Source organism: Mastigoproctus giganteus, chromosome 6, assembly GCF_048544385.1.
Source record: "Mastigoproctus giganteus isolate SK-2022 chromosome 6, ASM4854438v1, whole genome shotgun sequence".
NCBI lineage: Eukaryota > Metazoa > Arthropoda > Arachnida > Uropygi > Thelyphonidae > Mastigoproctus > Mastigoproctus giganteus.
In genome coordinates, this window is record NC_143580.1 from 150,422,469 (window position 1) to 150,448,910 (window position 26,442).

The window sequence follows — 26,442 nt, forward strand, 5'->3', positions numbered from 1 at the left end:
CTACGAATCAACAAAAAGAAAACAAAGGTGATGAAGGTCAGCAGGACTGCAAGCAAAATCACGATCAAACTAAACAATGAAAAATTAGAGCAAATACACCGCTTCAAGTATCTCGGAGTACTCATTGATGACCAGCTGAACCATGAGGCCGAAATCAAAAGCAGAATTGAACAAGCCAGGCAGGCATTCACCAAGTGGAAAACTCTCCTCACCGACAGAAGCTTGAACATCATGCTCAAATTACGCACATTGAAATGCTACATCTGCCAATACTGCTCTACGGTGTAGAAACCTGGACTCTAACATCAGCCACTACAAAAAAGCTCCAGGCCTTCGAAATGTGGCTCTACCGAAGAATGCTGAAAATCCTGTGGACAGCCAAGATAACCAACGTAAAGGTCCTGCAGGACATGCACACGGAACGGGACCTGCTCAAAACCATCATCAGCAGGAAATGCAAATACCTAGGTCACATTGCTAGGAACCAACAAAAATATCACCTACTACCACTCATCCTGGAGGAAAAGATCGAAGGCAAGAAATGCCCAGGCAAACCGAAAATGGCATGGCTAGATAACATCAACACCTGGCTTCACATGACAACAGCACAAATTCTACACGCAGCGCTAGACAGAGAACAATATCAAAACGAAGTTGCAAACGCCATTCGGCAGCATTAAAGAAGAAGATATGTATATATATCGATGTGCATGGGGACCTATTTCAAAATACATTAAACTCATCCACTTAGTGCTACCATGTCTAATTTGTGTGTTTCTCAATGATGTAGGCACATTTCAGCACGAAAATAGACTTTAACATCAGAGGAGATTGTGCCTTTTAACAATTCCTGTCGGAATTGGACAGGAATTGTTAAAACTTGTCCTGTCCAAAATCAGACAGGAGAAGTGTTTTTTTTTTTTTTTTTTATAAATTTCTGATTTCTTAAATTCTTTTCTGTTTTTAACTTATTTCCATTTTATTTTCTGAATTCTTTTCTGATTTTCTTAAAATAATTTCACTCTCCAATATTGAGTATTTAAGCCAAAATAAGAATAACTTAATATTTAAAAGAATTTATATGTCAAGTTTTCATTTTTACAAAATTTCATGAAAAAAAAAAACTCAGGGGCCTATGCAGTGCTTACAAACTCACTCCAGAAAAGATGCAAAAGATGAGGATGGCAGTGTACAGGAAGACAGATCAGATATGTGGGTTCCTGTTCAGGAAGGTGACTTACAAGAGTCTATCTACAGTAAAAAAAAAAAAAAAAAAAAAAAAAAGTGAGTCACAATGATCTTAAAAAAAAATCATTATGGATGTTAACTTAGTCTGTTATTACATATCCTTATTTTTTTTTTTTTTTTTGAAAGGGCTATAAGATCCTCCAATCCTTTCAAATTTTAGACTATAATCTATTCAAGGGTCCATTTCATAAACCATTGTCAGCCAAAGCCTGAAACATACCCAAATCTCTCTCTCTGCCTTAAGAAACAGCCATATCACATCACTCTCTTCTTAATCATAACTTAAAAGAACAGTTTCCTTCACAGGTTATTTCCATTAACAGACAACTACCAATTGATACATTATTCATTTACACTGATACATACATTATCACAGTGTATATAATGTATACATTACATACACTGATTTTTACCTTTGTTAATACACCATCAGGTGCCAGAACTTGCCAGTCCCTTTGTCTCATGCACTGCCCATAATGCATATGACCAGGGGACTAGCAGAACTTTCATTTCAACTAGAGATTCGTTTATATTTGTTATGCAGCCAGCAATATACTTTTTCCAGAAATTCCTACTGACATAGAGGAATCACTCTCAATCTGGTCGAGTATTCTAGCATATGTGGTGGAAGTAATACAACTTAAATGTTGCAGTTAAGATCCAAGGAGAAATCCATCTGTCGGATCAGAGTACAAAGAAACATGAATGTATACAATGTGTTCCAAAAAATAATGAGACAAAAATTCAAGAAAAGACAAGCATATATGTTCAAAAAAATCATTTTTTTAATGAAAATCATTCAAAATAGTTCACATGAGACTATAATATATGTTATCCTGCTCTTTTAATTATTGAAAACATTCTTTGGAAGAATTTCCAAAATTCGTCCAAAGTTATCTTCTTGAGACCACATTCTTTTGGTTGGTTTGAATAGAATTAAATCATTTCCCTTTTGTAGTCATTTTGAACTTTGGAAAGGGAATGAGATCAGAGCCAAATCTGGTGAATGGGGATGTAGGGGAAAGAGATCTTAGGGGCCTCTTTTTGCAAAAGAAATCTTCAAACAGTTAACACAGAATGCACAGGTGCATTGTCATACAACAAAAACCAGTTCTTATTTTCATAAAAGCCTGGTCTGATCTGTTGAATTCTTTGCAACAATTTTTCCATCACTTCTAAATGCAACTGTTTCAAAGAACTGAATAGGTCAGACCAGACTTTCGACACTTCTGTAGCCAGTTAGGCTGGAGCAGCAGTGCGTAGCATACGCTTCTTTATTAGACCAGGGTTCGAGCCTGTGATCACCGAACACGGAGGATGTGAAAAGGTCAGGGAATGACCACCACATATCCCAGGAGCAATATGGTTGCTAATGCTCCTAAAAAAAAAAAAAAAAAAAAAAAACACAAATAACCAGACTTTCATGAAAACAACAATACACCTGCATATTTCACATTAACTGTTAAAAGATTTTTTTTGCAGAAAAAGGATTAGGACAAAGGATGCAAAATGCCATGTGTAGCATGCATATTCCATATGAACATTGTGTTGTCGGTCTTAAAAGGGATTACATTCAAATTGGTTGTGCATCAGAACTCAGCACTTATTTTAAAAACAAAATCACAAAAGAGAAGCCATCACTGGTAGGTCCATATAATGCTTGGGAGAATTCTAAATGCTTCCCCCTCCCGACACAAATTTCAGTGAACAGAAAGTATTCCAAAAGATTCTTTTCATATTATCATATGTCAGTACATAGTTTTAAGTTCTGGGCATCTCTGAGTGAGAAAATTGTGAAAATAGATATGTCACTGTTTTGTTTTTATTGTTTCCCATAAGCAGAATTCATTGTATATGAGCTGGATTTAAACTGCCAAGTTAATACACAGTTCACAGCAGACGAAACTTTACCTTCACAACAAATTGCCCTGTTTATTGCACTACTTTCAAATAAATGGCATTGCCAAAAGTATTTGTCTCTTTTTTAATAATTTATTTAAAAGGAACTACCTATCATCTGATGAGGAAAGAGAAAGACTGTCACATCAGTGTCCCTTCTTTTAAACATTAAAGGTAGATATTGTTGGGATATCAGAGACGTGGTGTGACACCACGTCTCTGATATCCATAAGACATAAGGAATGCAGAACTGAAGTTTGGGCAGTGCAATGTGTACAGGAAGGACAGACAGGATAGGAAGGGAGGCGGGGTTATGAGTTTTTGGGTAGTAAATGGATGGCCAGTGCTCAAAACTGAAGGAACTGGAAAGTTTCTGGAGAGGCCTTCATCCTGCAGTGGATTGAAAATGGCTGATGATGATGATTAGGTATGATGAAAAGAAAAAATTAAATTTTATAAAAATATTTTATATTTAAAACAAAATGGAATACAAAAAGTTCAACTCAAATATAATCCAAATAATATTTTTTTAAACAATTAACTTTTGTGTTAAACATTAATAACTATAAGCATATATACATGGTCACTCCCAATGGTATTGTTTTTAAAGAGAAATGTCCTCTTGATTAAAGGTACTGTCATTTCACAACATCATTCTTCATTTCTCTTTTTTTTAAATTCCTCATCAGAATTAGAAAATTTAATAAGAGTAACAAGGTAACTTCTACCTTTGTGTAATTTATCTTTTTTTTCTTTACTTCAATCTTCTTTTTCTGCACTTCTCACTTCACCTACATATTTTTCCTTCTTAAATGCTGTTGCTGTTTTTTCATCTTCTTGTAGCCACATTCTTTCATCATCCAAATTAATAACCTTTCATTACTCTTATGCAACACATTTTAATGATTTTGACTCTTTGTTTGATTCCATCTAAATAAATTCTTATTTATTTAGATGGAATCAGACATTGTCAGAATTTAATAACATTATTTGTGAACTTACAATTGCACTCTACTTCATTCCAAATTTCAGCCCAGTTATAAATAGTACATTTTATTTTACAATTTTTAATATTGGCAACCATCTTTTCTCCTCATCAGAATCAAAAAAGAAACTAAATACTGTTCAGTTGTTTCCATCAATATAAATGTTTGTTTATCTGATCCAGTTAAGTGTTAAAAATTAAAGTGTTTAATATACTCATGGGACAAGCTGTATCACTTTAGAAATACATTTGGCAAATTATGGACTTGACAACCAGCAGACTTTCTATTGTGAATTAGTAAGGCTGCAGTGTATTTACTTATGGTAATTGAAAGTCTGCTGGCCACAAAACAGAGAAAGCATTTCTACCATGAGTTAGTAAGATTATGGCATGCTTAGTGATGGTAGTTGAAAACCAGCCAGTCACCAGACACAGAAAGCATATGTAAATAAAAATAAATTTTCTGTTTATACTCTGGGATGACCACATGGTCAGAATAGTTCACAAGGTACAGAGAATATGCAGTGCTCCTAATGGAGTTTTTGGAAGCTTTAAATTAAATGTTGTTTAACTTTAATATAATCCAATTGCACTATTTGGGTGAACAAGTTTTTGCATCAAAGTGAAATGAATGTTTCAAAAAATAAATAAAATGTACATCTTTAAAATGTCCAGGTTTTCTACATTTTACCATGTGTATACGCGTGCATGTGTGTGTGTGTGTGTGTGTGTGTGTGTGTGTGTGTGTGTAGATACTTCATACATATAGATATGAATACACAATGCATTCACTCAGCAGTGTGATGTTCCATGAAACTAGAAAATGCCATGCCTCCTATATTGCATTGTTGCTGGAGCTAACCAAGCAAAAATGACAATGTGTAACATGCCACCAACATGAATAATTACTTTACACAGTCATCAAAAAAAAAAAAAAAACTTCCTTACACATATGAAGGTTAAATGTGTGAGAAAGATGCATTGTGACAGTCTGTTAAGCCATATAATTAAGTTCCAGGAACAAGAAAAAAGGATAAGCAAAACATCATAGAGAGAGAGAGAGAGAGAGAGAGAGAGAGAGAGAGAGAGAGAGAGAGAGAGAGAGAGAGAATAATAACCATTCCGTATTTCAACAGGATGGCTAAAAATTTATAGTTTATGATAGTTTATTAAGAATATGCTTCAATAACAAAGAATTTCAGTAGTATGCAGTTTACCAAAATATAAAATGTTGATATTTCAAGGCATAATTTTGGCATAGTGAAGATCTTGACTGTAGCCCAATGCTATGTATAAGTACACTTACTTTTCTGTAACTGATTAAGTGATCAGTTATCACTTGAAAAAGACAGCACTTGGTAAATTCCTTTGTAAATTAGGTTTCTGTTTCAATTTTGTTTTAAATAATATATCTGTTCAATGACTTTTAAGCTGCTTATGCTTTAAATATAAATTTTATTAAGCTATATAAATAAACTGTAACATGATAAACTGTTAAACTGTAACATGATACATGATAAGCTGTTAAACTGTAATGCTTAACAGTTTATCATGTCAGAGTTACAAGTAGCAGAGAATACAGAAATGTGCAAATGCTTTGCTTCCAAAATGTAAAAATTTTAGTCATCGATCAATTAAAAAGAATTATGGATTAAGGAAATATTCTGTCCAAATTTCCAAAAATACAAAGAATCAACATCAACCCTCTGTGCTAAATATTTTTATTATTACAAGGTTTTCTAGAGAGGAGCTGCAGTCCAAGCAGCAGATATCTTTTTCTCAAACCCATTCAAAAGATAATGCTACCAACCAGAAAAATACTAATGATAACACAGCCAATACTGCAGTCAGAATGAGGATGCTCTCGTGTGCCCAACACTACCACTACAAAGATGAGATGCAGTTTACTAGTTTTAGTTAATAATTAATGAATAAATGCCAGCATTTATCTAGTTGATAGATTTTATATTTAGATAAGAGCATCTTGAAATATAATGCAACACTGATGTTTTGGAGAATGTCAGTATTTTATAAGTGTACTCCTTTTGCTACAAGTAAAGCTAAAATATCAAATGGCCAAAAAAAAAAAAAAAAAAAAAAAAATGTAAAGACCAATATAATATATATTTTTTAAATACTGGAATATTCTTTCAATATTTTTATAGTTTTTTTTTTTTTTTTTTTAATATTTTGTGAGTAGTATATACATGTATGCATATCAATTTTCATGCTGCGAAAAGGTAGCAGCAAAAAATTTACAACGATGAATGAATTAATTCACCACAAAAACAAAAAACTAAATGAAAAGAGGTCTTAAATTTCACTCTAATCTGGCTCAAGTTACTCTTTATTCATCCTTTAATTTTAAAATATTTATCCCAATGTATACTTCTGTTGCACTTTCAAAATGTTTAATAACTGAAGAGCTAATTTATAGGTATAATGATACAAATTAAGCAGATCTATTTGATATGGTTTATTACACTTAACCTCTCAGAAAGCAATTTGATTATTGTAAAACAAGTGATTAATTTACTGATTTTACTTAAGCAGTTCAAATTTCTTCATTTAAAAAAAAGAATGACGGTGAAGTATTTCAATTTATACAGATGACAACAACATATATATATTCAGTTTAATATCTGCAATCATATATCTTTATATCTAATATGTAAATTAATATAATCAGTAGAATGATGTCATACGATATCTGTTTGATATTTAAAATTAAAAGATGGTTAGCATTTCACTGAGAATTTGCTATAAGCCTGCATTAAGCCATAATAGTTTGCTTGTGCATTTCAACAAAAGGCTGAATATTAACTAGCATATTTATATGCTTTAGTCCCCTTGATATGTGAAATTCTATAAAATAAATTATTTACACTTGAAAATTTCAGCCTATAATTCAACTTCCCTGCTGTAGTAGGCCATCCTTTAACAACATACTGTTCTTGGGCATCACAATAAAAACTACAGTTATTCACCAATGAAAAAATTTTGATGGAAATTGGCAAAATATTAGCTTACATTTTATGGTCTTATAACTTTTGACTATACAAAACCCAAAAACATGATCTAAAATTGGATAAATTTTGCTTATAAACATTCTTTGAGACTTTCCTGATTATCTTGAATGCATCAAGAATCAGACAATACTAGATTGCACAATCACAATACTATACACAGTGACCTGTTAGTTCATTTGAGAGAGAGAGAGCGAGCTACTCTGAGATGGAAAAAGTATTCCACTGACTTTTATGTGGGTCCATCTTCAAGTTTCCTCCAAACTACCTAAAAGACGAGAATTATTTTTTAAAATAATTTACATAAAAATCCTAATCTATAAATATTTTTCATAAGTTTTTATATTTTAATTGATTTATGTCAGGAGTTCTTAAGTAGGTAGGCTCACGTCTCTGGTGGGGTAGAAAACCTCCCATAAATTAAATTTTCTGATCACGTATCTTATTTAGAAATTTTGAAATTAGAATAAGGAAGGTGAGGTGACAGGGCAAATTTAAGGGAAGGTGACAGTACAGAAAGGTTAAGAACCCCATCTTATGTTACAAGTTTAGTTGCTTATCATCTTAATCCACATAAATTTCCAGGAAATGTACTATTTGACTTTCAAATAAACACACAAAATTTTACTATTAGTGTTTGTTTTTATTTAATGTTTAGAAACTTGATATTGCTATTTAATCAGTCCCAGTGCTGATTCCTACAGAACCCCACTTCTTACTTTAGATCAATCTGCCTCCTACCCAACAGCCACACTACAATCCCTCTAAAGATCCCCCCCATGCCCTTTCTAGAAACAATATAAATTCGGAATTGCAGCTCCGATCATTTCCAAAAATTAAAGACTTATTTATTCTATTGTACTCATTTCATGGTGATTGTACATATCCCATATTAATTCACATATCCCTTGAGCCATTGCTCAAAGTTCTGAGAATTTATAAAATTAAATCAGTAGTTTTGGCAACTTGCTCTGACTACCGTTTCCCTTTTCCTGTGCTTAGATTGCCTAATATATATATATATATATATATATATATATATATATATATATATAGATAGATATATTATATATAAAAAGTTTCAGTTAATGAAAGATTAATAAGTCAGGTATGACAGATGCACCTAAAAGCACAAAGCAGCATTAGAGAACGCAAAAGCATATATATAAGTTTCATTAATATATTGAATAAAGTATCATAAATGGATGTGAAAATTACACAAAGTGCCAGTAACTAGAAAGGTAAGGATAGTAAAAAAGGAAGTATAGTAGATATGTGAAAGGTGAAAGAATGTTAATATCCTAAAAGCTATGATGAACTAAGAAAATTATGGGCAGAATTACAAAGCCAATAGAAGGTGGGTGAACTGTAAAGTAAAATTAATACAGTAAAATATAAAAAAAATAAAAATAAAATAAAAAATAAAAAGTAGTACAGTTGTCATCAGATATGAGGAGGAAACATATTTAGATAAAGGTCGAATACAGGTAAGGCAGATGTACAGAATCTGATGTCAGCTGAAGCAAATATTGATACATGGTCAGGTATTTCATCAGGGGACTACACCTGACCATGTATCAGGAACTGCATTTCTATACTTGTCCATAGTAGTAGAAATAAAGGTGAAAGGCCAAAAAGTAACAAAAATATCATTAACACATTCTTATACATTATGGACAAGGTAGTCACAATGCAGTGTCAATTATTAAGGTAAAAATAAGGATCAAGTTAGAATAAAATATGGTTATGTGTTTAGCAGTACGTGAAAAGGTGGTTTATATAAATATGTAGAATTTTTTGTAGGATTTAAAAGTTGTAATTTTGTGGAGATTGGAATTCAATAATTTGGAACAAGCACATGGTATATGGTGAGGTATTAAATTGAGGATAGGGAAGGGAAAAAGGAGTATTTCAATAAATAAAGACGAAAAATAGTGATAGAAGTAGGATAGTAAGAACGTTTGTATCACCCTCATATACACTAATAGTTTTATGAACGGGAAGAAAAGTAGAAATAGAAAGCATAAAGAGAAAAAACAAAGAAAAAAGTTATTAAATCACACTAAGCTAGCTGGGGTTGTCAAGCCCAACCTTATAGTAAAGGGCTCTGGATTTGTAATCATTAGTAGAAAAGGGAGTAATACCAAATACTTGTATTGTAAGGAAAAGGCAAGCATAAAAATATCCAAGTCAAAACATGCCGAGAAACAAACCTAAAACAAAACCAAAAGAAAGTGAACAATACCTGGAGTTTTCAAGTAACGTGTAGCAGTAATAAGCTAGCAGGAAAATTATATGCAGCTGAAAGGAAAAGGTGGGAAATGAAGTACACATATTTAGTAGAGTAGATGAATACACAAAAACCTAAATCACACTAGTGACATGACGGGCGCCTCCGTAGCCAGGTGGGAAGGAGCAGCAGTGCGTAGCACACGCTTCTTGATTAGACCGGGGTTCGAGCCCGTCACCACCAAATATGGAGGATGCGGAAAGGTCAGGGAATGACCACCGCATATCCCGGAGCAATATGGCCTTAGTTGCTAATGCTCCTAAAAACCAAACAACAAACAAACAAACAACACTAGTGACATATCTACATGATGAAGCAATTTATAGCAGCGTAATGGACTTAATAGTGAGCTGTGAAGAAATATAAAATAGTGACCTCTATTGTTGTATTTAGAACACCAGTGCATGGAGATACTTAAGATTAGTGTTGGAAAAAGAAATGCAGTTGGAATAGTAAGACTTTACTGTAATAAAGTCATACAATATACAAAATTAACTTACAACAGTTCATAGATAAGTAAAAAGTATTGAACAAAGCGGTGGTAAAAAGAAAGCAGATCAAAATTAATAGACAGTAGACCTAGTGATATATGGCTATGGTATATTAAGCTGACAAAGTTGTATAATCTCGTATAAGGGAGTAAATGTATCTAAGTATAGAAAGAAGGAAATATGAAGAATCACAAAATGTTCTGAGTTAGAAAAAAATTAGATTAATAATTATAATCTGTAGTTAGGGTGTCCATACGTTCTGGTTTATGTGAAACTGTCCTGGCATCCCAAAAGTTTTTTTTGGGATGCTTAAATGTCCTTGTTATGAATATTTTTATACATTATATATTTATACATTTTATACATTATGTATTTTTATACATTATATATTTATACATTTTATACATTATTTATACATTTTATACATTATGTATTTTTATACATTATATTTTATACATTATATTATATTTTTATACAATTTATTTGTGCACAATAAAAAAATAGTAGCAGAGTTCATAGCACTGTCTTCAAAACTGCGTCAGTCAAAGCCCGTACGTCACCCAGTTCACTATAAACTTTATAATGGTCAAAAAACTTATTTACAATCCATATAATCGAAGAGGTGGTGTCTAGCATTAATTGGCAGGCCTTCATTTCTCGTGTATGCATGTGTTTGGATTTGTTTTACATGACTTTTAGTTTTAAGTTATTTTTGATTCAGTGATTTGGATGTTCGTACGTGTGTTTTCTTCCTTTCTTTTCAATGCACGTGCCATCAGTTTATAAGTTAATTTTTTGTAACAGTTTTGTAACAGATGCTAGTTTAAGCTGCATAATAAAAAAGATGCCTAAACTTAAATGTGTTTTCAAAGAGGACTTCCAGAAAGAATGGAGTTTTATAAAAAAAAAGGGAAGACACAAAAACAAGGCTGAATGAAGAATGTGCTCATGTTTCATTAACGTAAATCACGATGGGAGATGTGATATCAAAGATCACGTTAATTCTAAAAAATTTGAAGCAACTGCATGATCATCCAAATTGGAACACTTCTTTGTTAAAGAAAATTCAAATGAACATGACAAAGTAGTCATCGCTGAACTTACGATGGTGTATCATTTAATTAAACATCATCAGTCATTTAGAAATGCTGATTGCTCCTCAACCCTTTTCGGTCAACTTTTTGATGACAAAAAAATTGTACTAATAAAGAATGTACTGGCTCCTTCTTCACTTAATGAAGTTTTAAAAGATGTCAATAGTACTGAATTCTTTGGAATTTCTACCGATGCAAGAAACCATAAATCGGAGAAAGTATTTCCATTGTTATTGCATTATTTCAATGAGAAAAATGGTATATGCAAGTTGAACTTCTTAAAATGAATTGTTTACCCGATGAGACATCAGAAACTATCGCCAACTACATTCTGACTTCTCGTAAGGAAAATAATATCCCCAAAGAAAAGTGTATTGCGTTCAGAGCTGACAATACAAATGTTAATTTTGGAGGGATTAACAGAAGAAGTCAATGCAACATATTTTCTTGACTCATTTGGTTAATTCCAATATCACTAAGGATGTCGGATGTCTAGTGCACATATTTCATAATTCTGCTCAATCGGGAGCAGGAAGACTAGCAGTTGACGTGGAATTGGTGGTTATAAAAATATTTTCTTACTTTCACACTTATACTGTTCGAATGGAAAGTTTAAAGGAATTTTGTGCTACCATTGATATAGAGTATAAAAAATTATTCTCTCACTCTAAAACTCACTGGTTGTCATTATTTCCTGCCATTGAACACATTTTAAAAATTTTCGAAGGTTTAAAATCTTTCTTTTTTTTTATCCAAAGAAAAGCCTCCCATTTTTATCGAGAAAATTTTTAATCATCCATAGGGAGAAGCATATTTGTGACTGTCCACAGCTTTCTCAGTTTCTTCAATAAGCAGATACTAAAAATTGAAAAAAAAAAAATAAATAAATAAAACTATTTTAGAGATTAAAATAATTGTTGAAGACACGATTAAGACGTTAGATAACAGAATATCTGATCACTTTCTGCCATTTGAGGCTAGAAAAATTATTCAATGTGATATAGAAAACCAAAAAGTTCATAAGTTTAAAAGAGAAATCAGATTTTTATTCTATGGCTGAAAATTATTTAGAAAATCGGTCGAAACCCCTAGAACAATTCCAGTTCTTAAACTAGATGCTGATGAAAAACATTATGAAATGGGAGGATATAGCAAACTCTCTGGAATCATTTCAAAAAATTGAAATTAAGTTTGATGAAAATTTATTATATGATCAGTTTGGAGTTTTATAAAAAAAATGTCAGAAACAAAATCGAAAATAATAAAGAATGGAATACCCTGAGTTGTGTTGAAAAATGGACAAGATTACTTAAAAAAAAATAGAATACCTTGAACAAAAGAGTTTATTAGATTATATTCATATTTATTTGCAGTTCCGGGCCACAATGCCGACTGCGAGTGAATATTTTCTTTGATGGAAATACAATGGACTGATGAGCATAATAGGTTAGAGATAAGTACAATTAATGCAGTTATTACCTGTGCATTTAATTTGAGGGACCTAAACTGCACAGATTTTAAGAATAAAATTAAAAATAACAAAGATCTGTTAAGTGCCGTGAAGAGTTCTGCTAAATATATTAATAAAAGATAGTTTTCATATTTATTGCATAAATTTTGTTGTTCAAATTTAAGAATTGCATTCTGTTTTTGTTAATTCTACATTTTGAAAAAAAAAAAAAAAAGTCTTTTTTTTATTAAAACAAAATTCCACACTTTTTTTTTTTTCAAGAGATGACCCCCACCCCACCCCGAATAACAGCACCATAAGATGAGTATCCCGGTTTTGTGTTCTTCCAATATGGACATCTTATCTGCAGTCCAAAATGGAGTTGACCAATATTGAAGTGATATCAGTAATCATTATTGTGTTCTTCCAATATGGATACCCTATCTGTAGTCCAAAATGGAGTTGACCAATATTGAAGTGATATCAGTAATCATTATTAAAATTTATAGAATGTCTTAAATCCCAAGGTAGTTTCAGGTGTAAATCCAAAGGTGAAAGGGTGTAGTAAGAATCCAATGTTGAGAGAATAGTAAATAAATCCAAGGATAAAGAACTAGTTTAAATCCATTGATGAAAGAATATGACATAATTCCAAGGATATAAATAACTTGGTGACTTTAGATCCAATGCTGGTGTAGTTAAGAATCCAATTATGAAAGAAAGGGAAATAAAGTTCATGGATATGAAACCAGTTGAATCCAAAGATGGAAAAACATGAAATAATTCCAAGGAAACACATAATTGGATGTCTTTAGACCTAATAGTGGTGTAGTTAGGAGACTGTAGAAAGTAATTTTTACAAAGATTAGTGGCAAAATCAAGTTACTAAAATCTAAAGGTGGCTATACAATTTTAGTAGAAAATCCAGAGATGGATTTTCAAAGGTACAGTATGTTATTAAATGCTTGAAAAATCCAAGACCCAAAAGAATTTTTGCATAATCTACATATATTATAATCCGTACCTGAAAACAAAATAGGAAATGTCAACAAAGACTCAACATGAATTATAAGTCATTTCATGAAGGATTATTAAAACTTATCAAATGAATACATGAGAAAAGTGAAAACTTAACAGTAGAAACTTAGTGAGTAAAGAAACAAAATTTGACAACTTTTTCTTTGCTTTTTATCTTTCTGCTATCTATTTCTACCTTTCTTCCCATTCGTAAAACTATTATACGAGGGTGATACAAATGTTCTTACTATCCTACTTCTATCACTATTTTTCGTCTTTATTTATTGAAATACTCCTTTTTTCCCTTCCCTATCTTCAATTTAATACCTCACCCTGTACCATGTGCCTGTTCCAAATTATTGAATTCCAATCTCCACAAAATTACAACTTTTAAATCCTACACAAAACTCTACATATTTATATAAAACACCTTTTCACATACTGTAAACACTTAACCATATTTTATTCTAACTTGATCCTTATTTTTACCTTAATAATTGACACTACATTGGACTAACTTGTCCATAATGTATAAGGATGTGCTAATTGCATTTCTGTTACTTTTTGGCCTTTCACCTTTCTTCTACTACTATGGACAAGTATAGAAACGCAGTTCCTGATACATGGGCAGGTTTAGTCCCCTGATGAAATACCTGCCCACGTATCAATATTTGCTTCAGCTGACATCAGATTCTGCACATTTGCCTTACCCATATTCGACCTTTATCTAAATATGTTTCACCCCCATATCTAATGACAGCTGTTTTATTTTAATTTTATTTTTATTTTTTTTGTTTTATTTGTATTTTACAGTATTAAATTAACTTTACAGTTCACCCACCTTCTATTTGTAATTCAGCCCATAATTTTCTTAATTCATCATAACATTTAAGATATTAATATTCTTTCACTTTTCACATATCTGCTATACTTCCTTTTCTACTATCCTCACCCTTTTAGTTACTGGCACTTTGTGTAATTTTCACATCCATTTATGCATACTTTCAGTGGCAGATTCAGGGTAGGGGCACCAGGGCACATGCCCCCTGTCATTTTTCGGAAAATATACACCAATTGTTTAAATTCCCTTTAGCTACAAAAAAAAAATTTTTTTTTCATTGTCAACATAGGATTTTATCTATTTTTGCATTGTGTCTCAGCTATTTTCAACTGACTACAGTTGGCAACACTGATGCTAATGTGACTGCCATTCTAGTGCACAAAATGATGCCCCCTGTCACAAATGGTGCCCCTCCTGTCATATTTTTCTGGATCTGCCACACATACTTTACTCAATACACTAATACAAACTTATATATACACTGCCCTACCATTAATATCTGGACACCCCTCCATGGATGAGGAAACAGGCCCTACGCATGCAATACACCACAGAACCTGCTATAAATATGCATACTAGGCTTTGAACAGACAATTGTAAAAGTGGGCATGCAAGATGACACGTTCGACAGAATTAACAGACTTCCAACGTGGAATGATAGTAGGATGCCACATAAGCAAGTGTTCTTTACGAGACATCACAGTCATCATCTAGGGGTCCCTAGATCAACGGTTAGTGACATCATATGCAAATAGGGCTGCTTTTCACGATTTGGCTTGGGCCCATTAATTGTTATCGACAAAACCATGAATGCTGTGCAATATCAGGGGACATCCTGGACAATTATGCACCCAACATTATGGCAATACTTCGGGGAAGGCCTATCTATACCTGTATCAGCAAGACAACATGCCATGCCATATTGCTAGGGTCATAACAGAGTGGTTTGAGAACATGGGTGTGGAAAAGCTAAATTGGCCAGCCCAGAATCCTGATCGGAACCCTATCGAGCATCTTTGGGATGTATTTTTTTTTTTTTTTTTTTTTTAGGAGCATTAGCAACTAAGGCCATATTGCTCCGGGATATGCGGTGGTCATTTCCTGACCTTTCAGCATCCTCCGTATTTGGTGATGATGGACTCGAACCCCAGTCTAATCAAGAGGCATGTGCTACGCACTGCTGCTCCTTCCCACCTGGCTATGGGGGCGCCCTTGGGATGTATTCGTCGGGTACATGCACGTCGAGATCACCCAAAGAACAAGGCCAAACTGGTGGCTGCATTAAAGGAGGAACATATCACCTGGCATTTATAAAAATGCTGGTTGAGAGTGTGTTGCAAAGATTGAAGGCTGTCATAAAAGAAAAAAGGTTTCTTTTTCTTTTATGACATAGAAAAAGTCTTTTATGACATAGAAAAGGAAAGAAATGTTTTATGACATAGAAAAGGAAAGAAATGTTTTATGACATATTTTATGATATGAAATGCGTAGGTTGTCTATTTCCTTTTCTCATATTATTATTTATTTATTTTATTTTATATTATTATTATTATCTTTTTATTTTTATTTATTTATTTTTATTTTTTTTTGGCTGGTGCAGCATAAGCCTTAGGCTTCCTTTTACCTATGGCCATTACTAATACTATATATAAATATACATATTAAAAGTGCATGCCTCCCATCCGTTGGCAACGTTTAACAATTTATCATTATCATGTCACAGTTCAAAAAAAATATTCACAGGAACTATAACCATCTCGTTAGCAGCAAGTGCCCGTGCTAATGCAACAATAGCAATGTTACATAAATTCTTTTGGGATCAGAAACTTCAACATATTTGTGGCAAACATAATTCTCAGACTTAACCAACTGCTTTCTCTAGAACCTTCTAAAACAAACTGTCTTTGTTAAAAAACTGCACACACATTAGAAGACTGCAAAGGAATGTGCAATGACATTTCCAACTCAGCCTGCAACTTTTCATCTTCCAACAACCAAACAAAAAAAGTAAACATGTGGAAATCTGTGATACAATCAAGTTCCTGGTTCTTCTAAGCATCATTTATAATATTGACATAATTTACTATTATATCAGCAGTTGAGTGGCATAATTTTACATAATAATATTATACAATAATGGTGAATATTTTTAGTCTGTGTCAAAAATAAAGCAAAACAAAAACATTTCATATGAAAGAGAAAAAATATTTCACTAAAATTTTCAACCCCTGTTATTTAATGTTTTGTCAATTCATACAGCTAAATAAAATACATGTACAATGATATGATTTATATTATGAAATCATGAAAATTTTGAAATTAAAAGAAATTAGTGAAATTTTAATTAAATAGCTGTAGTTGAGAAATATTTGTGAAAAGTAAATATGGATGGTGTTTAATCAACTATAATTAATAAATTACTTAAATTAAGAAATTACTTCATATACAATTAACCACATACCACAATTAATTGTATAAAAAGTAATTAATACAGTATACAGGTAATTACATACTACATACTTACATTACACATTTCTCTCACTAATGCTTTTTCTCCTTCTGCAAGTTCTTCAGACTCAATATCACTCTCACTAGGTTTTTCTAACTGTTCATGAACCTCAAGAACCTACATTAAATTGAAAAATCACTATCTTTAAAGAGAACACTAGATTAAGCAGTTAACTCCTGCTACTCACACACACAAACAGCCCAGTATGTACAGTCATTTTAAGTAGGGCTTACAATACTGAGATCCGAAATACCGGTCATTTTTTTCCAGTATTCAAATACCAGTATTGATACAAAAATACCAGTTTTTCGGTACTAATTTTTAAAAAAAGTTTATAATTTAATCACCTTTATGTGATTATGACGTTCTTATCTCTACTAGTAAATGTTCAATAAATCATCGATAGGACACCATGCAACAATGCAACCTGTCCACAATTCTCGGACAACTTCAGGTCTGACCGTATCGAAACTCCCAAGTCCCATGCCTCCACTACTGACTTTAGTTCAACTCCACCAAGCGTATAAGTTATTTTAAGACCTTGTAATTTTGCAATGTAATGTAAGACCTTGCATTTTGCTGAATTAAAGCATATAGCTGCCACTTTTCTGACCATCCCAGAAGTCTATCTAGGTCATTCTGAAGAAGCTCTGCTTGGCAGCGATCATTAACTCCTCTACTGATCTTTACATCATCTGCAAGTTTAGACATCACATCCTATATCCCTTTATAGATGTCATTTAAGATAATCAGAAACAACAGTGGTCCCAATACTGATCCTTGGGGAACCCTGCTTCTTATATTAACCCAATCTGAGGAATAGCCATTTATCACAATCCCCTACCTAGTGCCCTCAAGCCATCATGCTATCCATCTAAGGATTTTCCCTATGATTCCAGCCTGCTCCAACTTATAAAGTAACTGCCCATGTGGGACTGAGTCAAATGCTTTGCTGAAATCCAAATAAACAATGTCGAAATTATTCTCTAAATCCAGCTCACAAGTGATCTGTCAAAATGGCTAACCAGATTTGTTAAACATCATTTTCCCTTTACAAAACCATGCTGTGTATCCTACAGGATTTCATTTCCATCTAAATGATCCTGAATTCCACCCTTGATCATTGACTCCATGATTTTCCCTACTACTGAATTTAGACTGGCCAGTCGGTAATTTCCCATTACACTCCTAGAACTGCCTTTATGTTCCAATTTACACCAATCCAACGGAATCTCACCTGAGTCCAGTGATGCCCTTATAACTAGCCATAATGGTTCAATGCACTCACTTTCCGCCTCCTTTAAGATTATAGGGTAAAAGCCATCAACCACAGGAGCCTTACTTGCCTGTGGGCACAAGTTTTCTCATTAAATCAACATGTGAAATTTCAACTTCACTTCCATAATTTCTCATTGACGTGAAGGGTTTTTCTTCTATAAATATCGATGCAAAGTAACTGTCAAGTTCATCTGCAACATCAGTTGGGGTATCTAATACTATCCCATGCAATAACATATGCATCCTATCTGATTTGTCCTTCTCTTCTTTGCATTTATATATGTGAAGAAAATTCCTCTTTGCTCTCTTTATTCCTTATCCCTACTCTTTTCCTATGTCCCAGACTCAGTAAAGATACTATAGTGAAAATTATACTTCACTGAATAAAACATCCTTCTCCTTCAGAAAATGATGAGCAATTCAACCATGGAAGACCAACATGGAACAGAAAATCAGGCAAATAAGAAATTGCCTGACTCCAATGAGATTTTAAAAGATGAACTTGAGTTGGAAATTAATGAAATACTTTTAATTATTTTTGCTAAAAAAAAGTCCAAAGCCTAGAAAATATGGACTGAGATAGTCTACGATTATCTCTACGATTATTTTAAACAATCATACTATTGATTGCTTATTTTTTTTAAGAGCTCACTTTATTCGGACAGGTAGTGCGGATGCTTAAACATAACTAAACTTTACAGTAACAATATGTATTTTTTTTGTTTTTAGAATAACTGTATTTTTAATGATTTTTTTTCAGAATATTTATTATTGCAATAAATGTTTATTTAAAACTTGAATTCAAGTAATTACAGTACTTGTTTTTTCCTTACTTTATTGCACCTAACTGTCATCAGAATTTATTGAGAAAAATGTTTGTTTTTGGGATACCGGTATCATAAATTAAAAATACCAAAATACCGGTATTAAGATTTTGACCAGTACTGTAAGCCCTAATTTTAACCCTATTCAATAATGTTTTCTTGAAATTTTAATAGAGAAATCATAGGAGAAAAAAAAAAAAAAAAAACCCTTTTTATGTAAATGTAGGCCTTTACAGAGTTGTTGTTTGTTTGTTATTTGGTTTTTAGGAGCATTAGCAACTAAGGCCATATTGCTCCGGGGATATGCAGTGGTCATTCCCTGACCTTTCCACATCCTCCATATTTGTTGGTCACGAGCTCGAACCCCGGCCTAATCAAGAAGGGCATGCTACGCACTGCTGCTCCTGCCCACCTGGCTACGGAGGCGCCCCTTTACAGAGTACTGTATACATCTCAAAGTACCGATCATAGAGTTGGGGGAAATCCGTGGTGCACTAGTCAAACTACACTACATATTATATCCTTTTTTGTACTTTTATGGCAATGGCATGATGCTGTACTGAAGCTTCTATTATTCTGGTTACAAGTGGTGTTCATTTCAGATTATTGAGGTTCTGCAGTTTGCTGATGATATCATTGTGTAGATTATCTTGTGTAGAAAATCACACTACCAATGAATAGGTAGTGTGATTTTCATGTGTCTTGACGCAAGAATGGCCAAGTATTCTTTGAATGAAGCTGGTAATGTTCACTGTATGTTTTTACAACCATTATCAATGCAGTGAAATCACTAATGAAGCTGGTCAATAATAATTATTTCTGATTCAGCTGAATTTGGATTCTTCATTTTTAGATTCTTAGACTGGGTACAGGACATAGATCTTCATTAAAATGCAGGGATACAAATTTTGAAATTTCTACATGTGTGATCTGTCTACATGCAATGTTTGAAGACAGCTGTATCCAAATAATAACAAATAGCAGTCATCTTGGCCACCATATTGAAGTTTTTGCCACTTGTGAACTTTGATGCCTTCGTTCTCCATAACCACAGCAGCTAAAATTATGAAAAGCTGTCAATCTTACCATAATATCCAATTGCCCCCTGTAACCAATATATAACTTTTACAAACTTTCTCATAGTTTGGTATGGGGAAAGCTCATTGAATTCTGCTGTTCAATCACTGAAGGTTTTTTAGTACTTCAGAGCTTCCAAACTGAAGAATATACAAAGATAACATCCTCTAATAATTTCATCCTGATTCATCTATTAGTTTCTGAGATACTGCAATTGAAGGCCTTTCACTCCCCGCCATCCCATTATAAAACTATGGGAAAATCCTGCTATACGTCTTGAATCATAACTTCAGGCAACAAAACACATATCAGCAGATTTGTCTTGATTACCCTCCCCTTGGGGGTTGAGACTAACAATAACTCAAAACTCCCAGTTGATCAAAGGTTTTCAATGAAAATGTCTCCAAAATCGGTAACACACTGGCAGCACCAAAATAATATTTAATTGGGCCCCTAATTTTGCCTAGGGACCAAACTGAGCTACCATACTAGCCATTTCAAATTTGAGATGTTGTTTCTATTCTGGCTTTAACCAGCTCTCTATACTGAATATTTTTGATTTTTGAAGCAATAACACTCATCATTTTGAGATGACATGTAATTCGATGGGTAGATACTGATATGGACCTAGCTCCCGCCGAACTATACATCGCACAGTGAAAATAACCACATTTTTGGATTCAGAAAGTCTGATTATATCACAGTAGACCCCTTTACTGCCCCACTCAGCTCCCATTTTGAATGATCCCCAAACAAACCCTGCTTTGTAAATGGCCTAAATTTCCCCAAAGGGTATCATTTTGGACAATTACATAAAACTAAGGAAGTTCTTAGATATTTTGCTATACTGACTGACTGATTTACAAGAAGAGAGGCACTATAAATTGTGCCACTCTCTCAGTAAATTACATGAAAACAATTATAACAGCAGCCTGAAAGCCCTATGAATTGGATACAGCCAAGAAGAGCCTCAGGCTGAAACCATGAAAGCTCAATGAGGAAGAATCCCATTCCACAGAGAAAACAGTAACCAGATGCAGATTACTGGCATAAGGCCAAAGAATTTTGACCTCATGGGAACTGATAAGTTATTTGAAAATGTTTACTGTATTTTTGATTAATTAACATACTAATATATATATATATATATATATATATATATATATTATGTTTGAAAATTGTTTAATAGTCTTGAACACATTCATTAGCTTATTTTTAAATTTAGCTAGTGATTTTTTCTTCTTATTCGTATCGCTATTGTATCACTGTTTTGGCATGAACATTGTAACACGTAACTAGTAGTTCAGTGGAACAGAAGGATCCAATTGTGATAACTAAGTAGCTCAAAGGTTCTAATCACTTGTAGGCATATATTTTTTTTGTTTTTAGTTAAGAAATTTTACTTTTTAGTAAAGATATAGCTACTTTAAAACTGCAAATGTAACGTATATCTTGAACTGGATAGCATAATACATATCATCACTGCATTTATGAATCTATTAGCTTAGTGTAGTATTGTCAATTAATTGATTAATTTTATTAATTCATGGGGGGGGGAGTTTCTCCTATGAACCACAGTCTGACAAAAGGTGCAACTTGTGTGATATTTAGTGATCTTTCTGGAACAAGACATGATACAGCCAAGGAGGATGTCTTTGTATGTGTTCAGTTCACAGAGTGTGAAGAAATTAGATCCCAGTTGTTGTTGTTGTTGGGTTTAACGACACATAAGATACTTTGGCCATATTGTGTCTTTCTAATGGTGAATATGAAATAATAACTATATTTTATGATATATTCCTATCAGGTTTAAAAAAGCAAATAGTTCTTTTTTATTAGGATCTTCTCCCAGAATCTGCATTAAATTTATTGATGTCTGCATATTAGTAATTAATTTAAAAGTGTCTAAGTGGATGTTTTGAAAATGGAGACAGTCCACTAACAAATGGCGAATGGTCAGTTGTAAATGACATGATGTACATTGGGGACTGCTGTCATTAGTTAATAGATATAGGTGAGTGAGATGAGTATGCCCAATCCTGAGCCTTCCTAAAATTGTTTCTTCTCGTCTGCTTTTCTGGAAGCTGGAGAGCCATAGCTTTGGTTCTGGTTTTATTTGGTATAGTTTGTTTCCTGGATAACCTCTCCAGATTAGTGACCAGCTATTGTAACATGCTTTGCAGATAATATGTTTATAATCAGTATATGGGATTTAAAAAGTCTGCATTTAAAAAGATTTAAAAAGAGTAGTATCTTTGTTTGGCTGCAAGATCTGCTCTTTCATTTCCTGCTATCCCAGAATGACCTGAAATCCAGCAGAATGTCACAGTTTGGTTTGACTCATTACACACAAGTAATTTAGAATGGATTTGTTTTATTACAGGGTGAGAGGAGTTGGTATTACTATTTATGGCAGAGATAGCACTGAGCAAATCAATGTATATTAAGGAAGATGAAATTAGAAGTTGAGTAATATGACTTTAGAGCCAAGTTAATAGCATAAAGCTCAGCAGTGAAGATACTGCATTCTACAGGTAATGAGACAGAAGTGGTGAAAGATGGAAAGATCACCGCAGCGCCTACTTGGGTCTCAGTTTTTGATCCGTCTGTATAGATCTTACAGGCCTGTGAATTAGAAGCAGAGTGAGTTTCATGTAACTGTGCGATATTGAAGGGACACAAGGTGTTCTTTCCCCACTGTCTGGAAATAGTCATCGTAAATTGCAGGGATATTTGTCCACAGTGGATCAGGCGGTGTTATGTCCTGATATATATTGCCGATTTCAATATTCCACGTTTGAGTTAGTTCTTTAAGTTTAAGTGCAGCAGGTCTGTTTTCATTTGGTTTACTGTTGTAAAATGAGTCCCATTCGGTATTGTACAGACATCTCCAATTAGGGTGAGAGGGAAGACTGCGGATTTTTGCAGCATATATCAAAAGTAATATTTTCCTCTGAAGATGTAAGGGAGGTACGTGAGCTTCAATGTAAAGGCTCTGGACTGGGGAGGTTCTGAAAGCCCCTAGAGAAACTCAAAGGGCACTGTGCTGGATGGTATTTAATCGCTCTAAAGTACTCTTCCTTGCAGAGTCGTACACTGGAGAACCGTAGTCCAAACGGAACCTGATGAGAGCTCTATAAATATGGATAAGTGTATGCCGATCAGCGCCCCATGACATGGATGGCACACACCGAAGAATATTCCATTTCTTCAAGCAGATGGTTCGAAGATAGGCCACATGTGCTTGAAAGTTTAGTTTTCTATCTAGTATCAGGCCAAGAAAGCAGACAGTGTTAACCAGAGGAACCAACACATTTTTTATCTTTAACTCAGGATCAGGATGAAATGACCGGAATTTGCAGAAATGAGTGGTAGTTTGTTATTTGGTTTTTAGGAGCATAGCAACTAAGGCCATATTGCTCCGGGAATATGCGGTGGTCATTCCCTGATCTTTCCGTATTTGGTGGCTCACTGAGGGTAGTGGATTTCTGTTCAGCAAGATGGTATCCATTGCGTAAAGTCCACGATTCTATTCTGTTTAGAGTAATTTGTAACTGTCTTTCGACAGTATTCATATTTTGTGATTAGCACGATATGGTGAGGTCATCTGCAAACATATATACTTCAATAGTTTTTGGAAGATCTTCCAATATATTGTTGATCCTAATTGCAAATAGGGTTGGACTCAGTATGAAACCCTGTGGGACACCCTCTTCTTGAATGTGAGATGTTGATAGGAAGTTTTGTTATCTGACTTGAAAGGTACGTAACTTTAAAAAGTTCTGAATAATTTGAGGGAGATAGCCTCTCAACCCTAACTGATGCATATCTTTGATAATACCATGACGCCATGTGGTGTTGAATGCTTTCTGAATATCCAGGTTGACCATAACTAAATGTTGTCTCCTGATGAGGGCTTTACGTATGTTGGATTCAATTTTGACAAGTAAATCTAGGGTGGACCTGTTTTTGCGGAAGCCATATTGGTGATCAGAAAGCAGATTTTGGGAGTCTAGAATCCAGGTGAGCCTCTTATGTACCATCTTTTCGAAGATCTTGCCCAAACAGCTTGTCAATGATATTGGTCTGTAATTTTGAACTAGAGAGGTATCTTTTTCCAGTTTTGGTATTGAACAAATATGCGAATGACGCCATGAGAGAGGATATGTGTTTTCTGAGAAGATCCTGTTATAAAATAGCAATAGTGTGTACAGATCAGCTTCACACAGATGTTTAAGCATTCTGTAGTGAATGCCGTCTGGTCCTGCTGCACTATTTGGAGATTTACTCAAGGATTCTTTGAGTTCAGCTATAGAAAGGGCTGGTTATATGGAAGTGGGAGATTAGTTGAAAAATTCAATTTTTTACGTTCTTCATTAGTTTTAATTGTCTGAAAAGCAGTCACATAAGTGGTAGAGGCGGAAGTATTATAGATCTGCTAAAGCATTTGCGATGTCAGTAGGAGAGGATAGGTCCTGCCCATTCCACTGTATTATTGGAGACTGTAACGGTAGAAATTTTCCATTGAGAGCTTGTATTTTTTTCCAGATAATCCAGTTAATAGTTGAGGCAAAGTTAATCCAGGAGTCATGTTTTGCTTTTTTCCTAATTTGTCTTGCTTTGGCTCTCAGTTTTTTGAAAATTATAAGATTGGCAGTAGTGGGGAATTTGCGAAATTGGTTCCAAGCACAGTTTTTTTCTACTTTCGCTATGGTACAATCTTCATTCCACCACTGGTTTTGGTGTACCCACTTGCTCTGGTTGGATTTTGGAATGGAAATTTCGGCTGCTGATAATATATGGCTGGTAATGTGTTCGGTTACGTCATCAGTATGTGGTTGCTGTACATACTGTTTGTTTAGTAGGACACAAGTAGAGTAGTTTTTCCAGTCTGCTTTGTGGAAAATCCAAGATATATGGGCTTTAGGGCATGATTCGACCTGTGTTTGAATTGAGCTGATGAGGGTTGTTGTTGTTGTTGTTGTTATTTGGTTTTTAGGAGCATTAGCAACTAAGGCCATATTGCTCCGGGAATATGCGGTGGTTATTCGCTGACCTTTCCGCATCCTCCGTATTTGGTGGTGACGGGCTCGAACCCCGGTTTAATCAAGAAGCGTGTGCAATGCACTGCTGCTCCTTCCCACCTGGCTACGGAGGCGCCGCTGATGAGGGGAAAATGGTCAGTGTGGAATGGATCATTTAACACCAACCATTCCATACTTGGAAAAAGAGATGCTGAACAGATGGATAAGTCTATGGCAGATGTACCTGTAGGTAACTGAACATGAGGTGGAGAGCCAGTGTTTAATACAGTCAGATTATGGTTATCTAGGAATGTTTCAATTAATTGGCCTCTCTTATCCATAGTGGAGGATCCCCACAATGGATGGTGACCCTTGAAATCACCGATGAAGCAGATTTTGGGAGTCTAGAATCCAGGTGAGCCTCTTATGCACCATCCTTTTGAAGATCTTGCCCAAACAGCTTGTCAATGATATTGGTCTGTAATCAGACGGGAGGTGGCAGTTGTGTTAAAAGGTTGTCAAGTTCAGTCTGGGAACAAGGATAATTAGGTGGTATATAAACAGATGCAAGAGTTAATGATATTCCCATTGCCATCTGAACTGCTACAACTTCTAGGGAGGTTTCTAGTTGGAGATGTCTTGATGGTATGGTAGTTTTGACAAGAATACCTACCTCTCCACAAGAAGAAGAGTCAGAATCCCTGTCTCGCCTAAACATAGTATAGTTTTTGAGTGAGACTTTTGGTGATAAAAATTTTTCCTGAAAGCATACTCCTAATGCGTTAGTTTGTATGAGTAAATCATTCAGGTCATCTATATTACTGCATAATCCTCTGCAGTTCCATTGTAGGAATTTGTTCATTGATTGGGTTTATTTGAGGAAGATTGATCTGACTGTTTTTCCTGAGGTTTCTGTCTATTTTGTTTTGATTTTTTCATTTCTGGGAAAGGTTGGGCATCCTGTGTCCATGGTAGCATTGGCATGTAATTCTAGTACTGTGTCTTCGTCCTCTGACTGAACCTCCATTTCCATGTTGCTATAGCATGGTTTCATTGTCTTTTGAATTTCAACACTAACAGATTTTGTTCTTTCGGGCAAGGTTGAGATGGCATCAGTTGGGATACTGATTGGCGTGTTGCCGGTTTCATTAACTGTAGATTTTTTATTGCACGTTAGCATAGTTTTGGCCCAGGTGGCAAATGAAATGTTTGGTTCTATGGAGACATCTGTTTGAGTTGCAATTGACCTGCTGTTTTTAGTGACCAATGCGTTTGATCGGCTAGGCATGGTTAACAGTATTTGCTTCCTTGCTTCAGGGTATGTGACTTTATGCTCCACCTTATATTTCTGGATTTGTTTGCCTGTTTTCCAAAGGTCACATGCTTTAG

At 34.1% G+C, this 26,442-nt stretch overlaps 1 protein-coding gene across 1 annotated transcript in view; it reads right to left on the reverse strand.

Annotated features, from left to right (window-relative positions):
* Positions 1-7,300: 7,300 nt before the first annotated feature.
* Ccdc85 (coiled-coil domain-containing protein 85) overlaps positions 7,301-26,442 on the reverse strand; it is a 308,764-nt gene continuing 289,622 nt past the window's right edge. The window contains exons 9-10 of the mRNA XM_090376314.1: positions 16,866-16,967; positions 7,301-7,426 (exon numbers count right to left, since the gene is read on the reverse strand). Coding sequence (XP_090232440.1) covers positions 7,391-7,426; positions 16,866-16,967 — 138 coding nt within the window. The 3' untranslated portion in view covers positions 7,301-7,390. The remainder of the gene's footprint in view (positions 7,427-16,865; positions 16,968-26,442) is intronic.